A 13,186-nucleotide genomic window follows, 5' to 3' on the forward strand; every position below is an offset into this window, starting at 1 on the left:
AAAGTTACCAGGTTGTTAGCTAGCTAATGAGGTAACATGACTGATGTTTGGATGCACTGGTAAAGTTACCAGGTTGTTAGCTAGCTAATGAGGTAACATGACTGATGTTTGGATGCACTGGTAAAGTTACCAGGTTGTTAGCTAGCTAGCTAATGAGGTAACATGACTGATGTTTGGATGCACTGGTAAAGTTACCAGGTTGTTAGCTAGCTAGCTAATGAGGTAACATGACTGATGCTTGGATGTACTGGTAAAGTTACCAGGTTGTTAGCTAGCTAGCTAATGAGGTAACATGACTGATGTTTGGATGCACTGGTAAAGTTACCAGGTTGTTAGCTAGCTAGCTAATGAGGTAACATGACTGATGTTTGGATGCACTGGTAAAGTGACCAGGTTGTTAGCTAGCTAGCTAATGAGGTAACATGACTGATGTTTGGATGTACTGGTAAAGTTACCAGGTTGTTAGCTAGCTAGCTAATGAGGTAACATGACTGATGTTTGGATGCACTGGTAAAGTTACCAGGTTGTTAGCTAGCTAATGAGGTAACATGACTGATGTTTGGATGTACTGGTAAAGTTACCAGGTTGATAGCTAGCTAGCTAATGAGGTAACATGACTGATGTTTGGATGCACTGGTAAAGTTACCAGGTTGTTAGCTAGCTAGCTAATGAGGTAACATGACTGATGTTTGGATGCACTGGTAAAGTTACCAGGTTGTTAGCTAGCTAGCTAATGAGGTAACATGACTGATGTTTGGATGTACTGGTAAAGTTACCAGGTTGTTAGCTAGCTAATGAGGTAACATGACTGGAACAAGGTGTAAAACAAATGTAGCCTGCGAGTAGTTTTAGAACAGCCTGCGACATAGTTTATGACAGGAGGAGAAAAAGATTGTGCCGGTAATATGTGTCAGATCTTTTGCACTGTTTGGATTAGAAACAAGCCGTTTACTCTGTTGTAATGGTACAGGCATGACGCTAACAAATCTGCGCTCGGGGAAACAACGGTACAGAAACACAGAAAGAAAACAAATATAGGATTTTGTTTTTTTGCACAGTGCTCCCAAATGAAACCCCCTGTATAAATGACAAAATAAACAATAGAACTTCCTTTTAACCACCTGTATGAATGAGAGAAAAAAACAATAGGACTTCCCTTTAACCACTTGTATAAATGAGAAGAAAAAAAGTAGGTCTTACCTTTAACCACTTGTATACATGACAACATGTGTGTTTGTGCCCACAAGGTTTAGAATTCAAATTGGAAGTTTATTGACCATGTATAATATATTGAAACAATACCCACCAGAGCTTTCACATTAAAAGGGATGGTGGGTTGATGATGTCGCATTAAAAGGGATGGTGGGTTGATGATGTCGCATTAAAAGGGATGGTGGGTTGATGATGTCGCATTAAAAGGGATGGTGGGTTGATGATGTCGCATTAAAAGGGATGGTGGGTTGATGATGTCGCATTAAAAGGGATGGTGGGTTGATGATGTCACATTAAAAGGGATGGTGGGTTGATGATGTCGCATTAAAAGGGATGGTGGGTTGATGATGTCACATTAAAAGGGATGGTGGGTTGATGATGTCGCATTAAAAGGGATGGTGGGTTGATGATGTCGCATTAAAAGGGATGGTGGGTTGATGATGTCGCATTAAAAGGGATGGTGGGTTGATGATGTCGCATTAAAAGGGATGGTGGGTTGATGATGTCGCATTAAAAGGGATGGTGGGTTGATGATGTCGCATTAAAAGGGATGGTGGGTTGATGATGTCACATTAAAAGGGATGGTGGGTTGATGATGTCACATTAAAAGGGGTGGTGGGTTGATGATGTCGCATTAAAAGGGATGGTGGGTTGATGATGTCGCATTAAAAGGGATGGTGGGTTGATGATGTCGCATTAAAAGGGATGGTGGGTTGATGATGTCGCATTAAAAGGGGTGGTGGGTTGATGATGTCAAATTAAAAGGGATGGTGGGTTGATGATGTCACATTAAAAGGGATGGTGGGTTGATGATGTCGCATTAAAAGGGATGGTGGGTTGATGATGTCGCATTAAAAGGGATGGTGGGTTGATGATGTCACATTAAAAGGGATGGTGGGTTGATGATGTCACATTAAAAGGGATGGTGGGTTGATGATGTCGCATTAAAAGGGATGGTGGGTTGATGATGTCGCATTAAAAGGGATGGTGGGTTGATGATGTCTTGTGTTACCTCCTCCAGGCATCCAGGGCTGACCATCCATCCTCCTCCGGCCACCATCAGTATCCAGCGTCCCCAGGGGGCCAGGGACACAGCCACACGCATCACCCTGCCATCCCACCCTGCTATAGGGGGGCAGAAACCACAGCCCCCCCACACCATGACACAGGTCAGAACCTGTGAAGATAAATATTTACCTTTGGCGCTATACTCCAGCATTTTGGATTTGAGATCAAATGTTTAGTATCAGGCAACAGTATAGAATGTCAACTTTTATTTGAGGGTATTTTCATATACATATCTGTTTTACTGTTTATAAATGAAAGCACTTTATATATCTAGTCCCCCTTTTGAAGAAGTACAGATATAGGATCTTAATTTGATCTCCCTGTTGCAGGAAATGTTTAACTTGCAGGAAATGTTTAACAGTGTATTTGAGGTTTAAAAAGACTTCTGAAGTTAGTAAAGTTCTACTTAGAAATTTCAGACTTGATTTTTCCCTTACAAAAAAATGTATAATTGAACTATTGTAGCGAACTGGCTCAAATTAAGATCCTACATCTGTTTTTGGATAAAATTCACTTATAGAGTATTACAATAGTCAAATGTTTAGTATTTGGTCCCATATTTTGCCCAATAGGAAGTGAATGGGGAATAATGACTGGAGTAATCTAGACATTTCTAAATGAATCCTGATAATGCCATGTTTAACAAAAATAGGCAATGAATAATGATGAGTGAGGAAAGTTAGGTTAGCATGTTTTGTTGTAGCCTCTATCTCCATTACCAAAAATAGGGGAGATTAGTATTTGGGGGGGGAGGGGGGGGGTTATATTTTTTGTCCCTCTGTAACTTTCTCACTTTTTATCATTCATAATTAATTCATAATTATCCATAATCATTGTGGCATCCACATTAATGTAGATGTGTTCAGAAACATATTTTTATTCTTACTTACAATAAAAAGTGACTCCAAAATGACAATACATTATTCACCATTCACTTCCTGTTGGGCGAAGAACAGTTCGAAACAACGAGAACAAGCTGTAAATGCATCCAATGGGTCTGTAGAGTCACAAGCTTGACGTAGTCATTGTATGCGAGGAAAAATGGGACCAAATAATACACTTTTGATTACTTAAATACACTATAAGTGAATTTTCTCCAAATACTTATGACATCTTCCAGTGGCGAGTGTATATATAAATCAAATCAAATTGTATTTGTCACATGCGCCGAATACAACAGGTGTAGACCTTACCGTTAAATGCTTACTTACAAGCACTTTACCAACAGTGCAGTTTTAAGAAAATAGAGTTGAAGAAAATATTTACAAAATAAATTAAAGTTAAAAAAAAAAAGAAAAAAAAGAAAGTACAATGTGGAGGCTATATACAGGTTATTACGGTACAGAGTCAATGTGGAGGCTATATACAGGGGGTCCCGGTACAGAGTCAATGTGGAGGCTATATACAGGGGGTACCGGTACAGAGTCAATGTGGAGGCTATATACAGGGGGTACCGGTACAGAGTCAATGTGGAGGCTATATACAGGGGGTACCGGTACAGAGTCAATGTGGAGGCTATATACAGGGTATTACGGTACGGAGTCAATGTGGAGGCTATATACAGGGTATTACGGTACGGAGTCAATGTGGAGGCTATATACAGGGTATTACGGTACGGAGTCAATGTGGAGGCTATATACAGGGTATTACGGTACGGAGTCAATGTGGAGGCTATATACAGGGTATTACGATACAGAGTCAATGTGGAGGCTATATACAGGGTGTTACGGTACAGAGTCAATGTGGAGGCTATATACAGGGGGTACGGGTATAGAGTCAATGTGGAGGCTATATACAGGGTATTACGATACAGAGTCAATGTGGAGGCTATATACAGGGGGTACCGGTACAGAGTCAATGTGGAGGCTATATACAGGGTGTTACGGTACAGAGTCAATGTGGAGGCTATATACAGGGGGTACCGGTACAGAGTCAATGTGGAGGCTATATACAGGGGGTACCGGTACAGAGTCAATGTGGAGGCTATATACAGGGGGTACTGGTACAGAGTCAATGTGGAGACTATATACAGGGGTTACGGTACAGAGTCAATGTGGAGGCTATATACAGGGTATTACGGTACAGAGTCAATGTGGAGGCTATATACAGGGTATTACGGTACAGAGTCAATGTGGAGGCTATATACAGGGTATTACGGTACAGAGTCAATGTGGAGGCTATATACAGGGTATTACGGTACAGAGTCAATGTGGAGGCTATATACAGGGGGTACCGGTACAGAGTCAATGTGGAGGCTATATACAGGAGGTACCGGTACAGAGTCAATGTGGAGGCTATATACAGGGGGTACCGGTACAGAGTCAATGTGGAGGCTATATACAGGGTATTACGGTACAGAGTCAATGTGGAGGCTATATACAGGGTATTACGGTACAGAGTCAATGTGGAGGCTATATACAGGGTATTACGGTACAGAGTCAATGTGGAGGCTATATACAGGGGGTACCGGTACAGAGTCAATGTGGAGGCTATATACAGGGTGTTACGGTACAGAGTCAATGTGGAGGCTATATACAGGGGGTACCGGTACAGAGTCAATGTGGAGGCTATATACAGGGGGTACCGGTACAGAGTCAATGTGGAGGCTATATACAGGAGGTACCGGTACAGAGTCAATGTGGAGGCTATATACAGGGGGTACCGGTACAGAGTCAATGTGGAGGCTATATACAGGGGGTACAGAGTCAATGTGGAGGCTATATACAGGGGGTACCGGTACAGAGTCAATGTGGAGGCTATATACAGGGGGTACCGGTACAGAGTCAATGTGGAGGCTATATACAGGGGGTACCGGTACAGAGTCAATGTGGAGGCTATATACAGGGGGGTACCAGTACAGAGTCATGTGGAGGCTATATACAGGGGGTACCAGTACAGAGTCCAATGTGGAGACTATATACAGGGGGGTACCGGTACAGAGTCAATGTGGAGGCTATATACAGGGGGGTACCGGTACAGAGTCAATGTGGAGGATATATACAGGGGGTACCGGTACAGAGTCAATGTGGAGGCTATATACAGGGGGTACCGGTACAGAGTCAATGTGGAGGCTATGTACAGGGGGTACCGGTACAGAGTCAATGTGGAGGCTATGTACAGGGGGTACCGGTACAGAGTCAATGTGGAGGCTATGTACAGGGGGTACCGGTACAGAGTCAATGTGGAGGCTATATACAGGGGGTACCGGGACAGAGTCAATGTGGAGGCTATATACAGAGGGTACCGGTACAGAGTCAATGTGGAGGCTATATACAGGGTGTACCGGTACAGAGTCAATGTGGAGGCTATATACAGGGGGTACCGGTACAGAGTCATGTGGAGGCTATATACAGGGGGGTACCGGTACAGAGTCAATGTGGAGGCTATATACAGGGGGTACCGGTACAGAGTCAATGTGGAGGCTATATACAGGGGGTACCGGTACAGAGTCAATGTGGAGGCTATATACAGGGGGGTACCGGTACAGAGTCAATGTGGAGGCTATATACAGGGGGTACCGGTACAGAGTCAATGTGGAGGCTATATACAGGGGGTACCGGTACAGAGTCAATGTGGAGGCTATATACAGGGGGTACCGGTACAAGAGTCAATGTGGAGGCTATATACAGGGGTAACCGGTACAGAGTCAATGTGGAGGCTATATACAGGGGTACCGGTACAGAGTCAATGTGGAGGCTATATACAGGGGGTACCGGTACAGAGTCAATGTGGAGGCTATATACAGGGGGTACCGGTACAGAGTCACTGTAAGGAGTGCACAATTTGAGGCTAGATACAGGGGGTACCGGTACAGAGTCAATGTGGAGGCTATATACAGGGGGTACCGGTACAGAGTCAATGTGGAGGCTATATACAACAGGGGGTACCGGGTAAGAGTCAATGTGGAGGCTATATACAGGGGGTACGGGTACAGAGTCAATGTGGAGGCTATATACAGGGGGTACCGGGTACAGAGTCAATGTGGAGGCTATATACATGGGGTACCGGTACAGAGTCAATGTGGAGGCTATATACAGGGTGGTACCGGTACAGAGTCAATGTGGAGGCTATATACAGGGGGTCCCGGTACAGAGTCAATGTGGAGGCTATATACAGGGGGTCCCAGGTACAGAGTCAATGTGGAGGCTATATACAGGGGGTACCGTACAGAGTCAATGTGGATGCTATATACAGGGGGTACCGGTAGCAGAGTCACTGTGGAGGCTATATACAGGGGGGCAGTACGGTACAGAGTCAATGTGGAGGCTATATACAGGGGGTAACCGGTACAGAGTCAATGTGGAGGCTATTACAGGGGGTACCGGTACCAGAGTCAATGTGGAGGCTATAGACAGGGGGTACCGGTACAGAGTCAATGTGGAGGCTATATACAGGGGGTCACCGGTACAGAGTCAATGTGGAGGCTATATACAGGGGTACCGGTACAGAGTCAATGTGGAGGCTATATACAGGGGGTACCAGGTACAGAGTCAATGTGGAGGCTATATACAGGGGGGGTACCGGGTACAGAGTCAATGTGGAGGCTATATACAGGGGGTACCGGTACAGAGTCAATGTGGAGGCTATATACAGGGGGTACCGGTACAGAGTCAATGTGGAGGCTATATACAGGGGTACCGGTACAGAGTCAATGTGGAGGCTATATACAGGGGGTACCGGTACAGAGTCAATGTGGAGGCTATATACAGGGGGTACCGGTACAGAGTCAATGTGGAGGCTATATACAGGGAGTACCGGGTACAGAGTCAATGTGGCGGCTATATACAGGGGGGTACCGGTACAGAGTCAATGTGGAGGCTATATACAGGGGGTACCGGTCCAGAGTCAATGTGGAGGCTTATACAGGGGCTGCTGGTAACGGTACAGAGTCAATGTGGAGGCTATATTACAGGGGGGTACCGGTACAGAGTCCAATGTGGAGGCTATATACAGGGGGTACCGGTACAGAGTCAAGTGGAGGCATATACAGGGTGGTACCGGTACAGAGTCAATGTGGAGGCTATATACAGGGGGTACTGGTACAGAGTCAAGTGGAGGCTAATCAGGGGGTACCGGTACAGAGTCAATGTGGAGGCTATACAGGGGTACCGGTACAGAGTCAATGTGGAGGCTCTATACAGGGGGTCGTTACCGGTACAGAGTCAATGTGGAGGCTATATACAGGGGGGTACCGGTACTGATTCACGTGGAGGGCTATATACAGGGGGTACTGGTACAGAGTCAATGTGGAGGCTATATACAGGGGGGTACCGGTACAGAGTCAATGTGGAGGCTATATACAGGGGGTACCGGTACAGAGTCAATGTGGAGGCTATATACAGGGGGTACCGATACAGAGTCAATGTGGAGGCTATATACAGGGGGTACCGGTACAGAGTCAATGTGGAGGCTATATACAGGGGGTACCGGTACAGAGTCAATGTGGAGGCTATATACAGGGGGTACCGGTACAGAGTCAATGTGGAGGCTATATACAGGGGGTACCGGTACAGAGTCAATGTGGAGGCTATATACAGGGTGTACCGGTACAGAGTCAATGTGGAGACTATATACAGGGGGTACCGATACAGAGTCAATGTGGAGGCTATATACAGGGGGGTACGGTACAGAGTCAATGTGGAGGCTATATACAGGGGGTACCGGTACAGAGTCAATGTGGAGGCTATATACAGGGGGTACCGGTACAGAGTCAATGTGGAGGCTATATACAGGGGGTACCGGTACAGAGTCAATGTGGAGGCTATATACAGGGGGTACCGGTACAGAGTCAATGTGGAGGCTATATACAGGGGGTACCGGTACAGAGTCAATGTGGAGGCTATATACAGGGGGTACCGGTACTGATTCAATGTGGAGGCTATATACAGGGGGTACCGGTACAGAGTCAATGTGGAGGCTATATACAGGGGGTACCGGTACAGAGTCAATGTGGAGGCTATATACAGGGGGTACCGGTACTGATTCAATGTGTGGGGGTACAGGTTAGTCAAGGTAATTCTTACATGTAGGTAGGGGTAAAGTGACTATGCATTGATAATAAACAGCACGTTGCAGCAGTGTAAAAACAAAGGGTGGGTGGGGGGGGTCAATGCAAATTGTCCGGTGGCCATTTGATTAATTTTCAGCAGTCTTATGGCTTGGGGGTAGAAGCTGGTAAGGCGCCTTTTTGGACCTAGACTTGGAGCTCCGGTACCGCTTGCCATGTGGTAGCAAAGAGAACAGTCTATGACTTGGGTGGCTGGGGTCTTTTAAAAAAACATTTTGGCCTTTCCTCTAGATTATAGGTCCTGGATGGCAGGAAGCTTGGCCCCAGTGATGTACTGGGCTGTACTTATTACCCTCTGTAGCGCCTTACGGTTAGATGCCGAGCAGTTGCCATACCAGGCGGGGATGCAACCGGTCAGGATGCTCTTTGTTGCAGCTGTAGAACTTTTTAAGGATCTGGCGACCCATGACAAATCTTTTCAGTCTCCTGAGGGGGAATGGGTGTTGTTGTGCCCTCTTTACGACTGGTTTGGTGTGTTTGCACCATGATAGTTTGTTGGTGATGTGGACACCAAGGAACTTGAAACTCTTGACCCGCTCCATTACAGCCCCGTCGATGAGAATGGGGGCGTTTTCGGCCCTCCTTTTCCTGTAGTTCACGATCAGCTCCTTTGTTTTGTTCACGTTGAGGGAGATGTTGTTGTTCTGGTACCACACGGCCAGGTCTCTGACCTCCTCCCTATAGGCTGTCTCATCATTGTTGGTGATCAGGCCTACCACTGTTGTGTCGTCAGCAAACTTAATGATGGTGTTGGAGTCGTGTTTGGCCACACAATTGTGGGTGAACAGGGAGTATAGAAGGGGACTAAGTACACACCCCTGAGGGGCCCCGTGTTGAGTATCAGCGTGGCAGATGTGTTGTTGCCTACCCTTACCACCCGTCAGGAAGTCCAGGATCCAGTTGCAGAGGGAGGTGTTTAGTCCCAGGGTCCTTAGCTTAGTGATGAGCTTTGTGGGCACTGTTGTGTTGAACGCTGAGCTGTAGTCACTGAGCAGCATTCTCACATACAGTACCAGTCAAAAGTTTGGACACACCTACTCAGGGATTTTCTTTCTTTTTACTATTTTTTACATTGTAGAATAATAGTGAAGACATCAAAACTATGAAATAACACATATGGAATCATGTAGTAACCAAAAAAGTGTTCAACAAATCAAAATATATTTGAGATTCTTCAAAGTAGCCACCCTTTGCCTTGATGACAGCGTTGCACACTCTTGGCATTCTCTCAACCAGCTTTATGAGGTAGTCACCTGGAATGCATTTCAGTTAACAGATGTGCCTTCTTAAAAGTTCATTTGTGGAATTTCTTTCCTTCTTAATGCGTTTGAGCCAATCAGTTGTATTGTGACATGGTAGGGGTGGTATACAGAAGGCAGTCCTATTTGGTAAAAGACCAAGTCCATATTAATGGCAAGAACCGCTCAAATAAGCAAAGAGAAACGACAGTCCATTACTTTAAGACATGAAGGTCAGTCAATGAAGGTCAGTCAGTCAATACGGAACATTTCAAGAACTTTTAACGTTTCTTCCAAGTGCAGTTGCAAAACCATCAAGCGCTATGATGAAACTGTCTCTCATGAGGACCAACACAGGAAAGGAAGACCCAGAGTTACCTCTGCTGCAAAGGATAAGTTCATTAGAGTTACCAGCCTCAGAAATCAGCAATTGAACACTTTTTTGGTTACTACATGATTTCATATGTGTTATTTCATAGTTTTAATGTCTTCACTATTATTCTACAATGTAAAAAATAAAGAAAAACCCTTGAATGAGTAGGTGTGTCAAACTTTTGACTGGTACTGTGTGTGTGTGTGTGTGTGTGTGTGTGTGTGTGTGTGTGTGTGTGTGTGTGTTTTATATATGTATACGGATTTTAATTTCTAAACAGTAGAACAGATGTATGAAAATACCCTCAAATAAAAGGTGACGTTCTGTACGGTTGCCTCATATGAAATATTTGATTTCAAATCCAAAATGGTGGAGTACTGTATATGGCCAAATGCACCATTTGTTTTATTATTTTATAGCTTCGCTGTCCAAATACATACGGAGGGGAGGGTAAGATGTTCTATGGTTGTTCTCCTCAAGTCAGGTTTTCTGGTGACACTTCGACAGGAAAAATAGAAGAAAATACACTTCCTTGTATTACAGAAATCCATCTTCTGTTCTGGCACTCCGGTTGCTGCAGCGACGGTGGCACCTATTCTAACCACCACCAACACTGGCTCAGGCACCACCACTACAGGTAACACCACCCACACAGATCCTATTCAATTACATTTAGTGATGAGTTTTTTTAATGTTATTCTATGAGGTCACCAGTCTAGGAGTCGTGTTTACAAAGAGTCATAAAGTGCTGATATAGGATCAGTTTATCCTGTTTCCATCATAATGAATAAGACGAATAACATAGACATTTTTAAAGACCAACAGCCCCTAAAAATCGACTTCATTTAGAAAAACGGCCTGTGTGGCATCAATATGAGTCAGAAACATTTATTCTACTGTCGAAATTGACTACAAAGTGGAAATAGGATCATTTTGGTCATGAAGTCAGTCTCATCCAAAATAGTTATTTTTTTTATTATTATTATTTTTTTTTGGTGAGGTTTGTGGTCTTTACTGCATCACAACGTACATTTTAAAGTTGGGTTTGTTTTAATCCTGCCCACAGCATTAGTAATTATCAATTAGGAGTGCAGCTGCATGCGACCCGACCGTAATGCCCGTGGTAAAGTTGGGTTCACTTTTGATATCCCTATGGGGCTAGTTGGTGACCATCGGTAAATTACAGTGTAAAGGTAACTGCCAAAATAATGGAAAGACTTGAGTAAATGATGGTTACAAAGTATATTGAAAGCAGGTGCTTATACACAGGTGTAGTTCCTGAGTTAATTAACTTTTTAAGGTATAGGGGGCAGTATTTTCATTTTCGGATGAAAAGCGTGCCCCTAGTAAACTGCCTAATACTCGGGCCCAGAGTCAAATATTTGCATGTTATTAGTAGATTTGGATAGAAATCTGAGAATTGTAGTTCTTCTTTTGAATCCCTACCGAAACTACAGTGTCTGTGGGGTCACGTTGCACTTCCTAAGGCTTCCATTGGCTGTCAACAGCCTTTAGAAATGTGTTTCATCCTTCTCCTGTTACTGGGCAGAAAATAGGAGCTCAGTCAATGAGTGGACTGCCTGGGACCAGTGAGTTGTTTACTGCGCGGGCACATTTGGCGGGCCGCTCCTTCTTTTTCCTCTGTAATGAATACGCTATTGTCCGGTTGGAATATTATCAACGTTTTATGTTAAAAAGACCCTAAGGATTGATTGTAAACAACGTTTGACATGTTTCTATGAACGGCAATGGAACTATTTGACTTTTCGTGTCTGGATTTACGCTCGCGCGTTATGCCTTTGGATAGTGATCTGAACGCACAAACAAAACGGAGGTATTTGGACATAAATATGGAGTATTTTGATCAAAAATAACATTTCTTGTGGAAGTAGGAGCCCTGGGAGTGCATTCTGACGAAGATCAGCAAATGTAAGAGAATATTTATAATACTAATTCAGAGTTTAGTTGACCCCAGAACTTGGCGGGTATCTGTATAGCTTGCTTTGATGGCTGAGCTATGTACTCAGAATATTGAAAAATGTGCTTTCTCTGTAAAGCCAGTGAAATAGCATGGCGCGAAATACAAAACAGCAAAAATCTCATTTCATTTTCTCAAACAATCAACTATTTTACACCATTTTAAAGATAAACTTCTCGTTAATCTAACCACATTGAGTCATCTAAAATCATAAATAGCATTATAAATATTCACGTACCTTTGATCTTCATCAGAATGCACTCTCAGGAATACCAGGTCCACAATAAATGTTTTGTTCGATAAAGTCCATAATTTATGTCCAAATACCTCCTTGTTGTTTGTGCGTTCAGTAAGCTGCTCCAAATGTAGGAAGCACGACGAAAATTTCACGACGAAAAGTCAAAAAAAGTTATATATTTACGTTCGTAGAAACATGTCAAACGTTGTATAGCATCAATCTTTAGGGCCTTTTTAACATAAAACTTCAATATTCCAACCGGACGATTCCAATGTTATGGAACACAGCTACCTCATCACGTGTATGCGCACCAATGAACTCATGTCATTTTCTGAGTCACCAACTTCCTGGCCTTCTTGTTCGCTCTCTGTTCACTGCAAAAGCCTGAAACAAGGTTCTAAAGACTGTTGACATCTAGTGGAAGCCTTAGGAAGAGCAAAATGAACCCTAAGTCACTGTGTGTTAGATAGGCAATTACTTGAAAAGACTACAAGCATCAGATTTCCCACTTCCTGGTTGGATTTTTCTCAGGTTTTTGCCTGCCATATGAGTTCTGTTATACTCACAGACATCATTCAAACAGTTTTAGAAACTTCAGAGTGTTTTCTATCCAAATCTACTAATAATATGCAAATATTTGACTCTGGGCCCGAGTATTAGGCAGTTTACTCTGGGCACGCTTTTCATCCGAAAATGAAAATACTGCCCCCTATACCTTAAAAAGTTAACACCGTTACCTGACTAGATAAATAGATCAACTATTCTATAATGGGTTGTCTGATTTTTCTATTCATTACTCATTTTGTTTGCAGAGGAAAAGTTCATTCGGACTGTTCTAGCATCTTCAAAGTGCGCATCGTCAGATTTGTATTTATGTTCCATATTTTGGGGTGTGGCAGCAATAATTTTGCCACGGCGCAGCGTCACATGTAAATGACTGCAGCGGAAACACTGCCTCAAACCAACTATAAATTCTAAACACGTTTTGAAAGCTTTTAATCAGAACTAAAAG

General features: G+C 43.7%; 1 protein-coding gene across 5 annotated transcripts in view; it reads left to right on the plus strand.

Moving 5' to 3' along the window:
* Positions 1-13,186, plus strand: part of LOC115158892 (histone deacetylase complex subunit SAP130) — a 71,280-nt gene that overhangs the window by 18,074 nt on the left and 40,020 nt on the right. For all 5 annotated transcript variants that reach the window (XR_003868768.1, XM_029708310.1, XM_029708311.1 and 2 more), the window contains exons 9-10: positions 2,234-2,381; positions 10,502-10,595. Coding sequence is in view for 4 of the 5 variants with exons in the window: in XM_029708310.1 (XP_029564170.1) it covers positions 2,234-2,381; positions 10,502-10,595 (242 nt within the window). In the remaining variant the exon portion in view is untranslated. The remainder of the gene's footprint in view (positions 1-2,233; positions 2,382-10,501; positions 10,596-13,186) is intronic.

This window comes from Salmo trutta, chromosome 22, assembly GCF_901001165.1.
Source record: "Salmo trutta chromosome 22, fSalTru1.1, whole genome shotgun sequence".
Lineage (NCBI taxonomy): Eukaryota > Metazoa > Chordata > Actinopteri > Salmoniformes > Salmonidae > Salmo > Salmo trutta.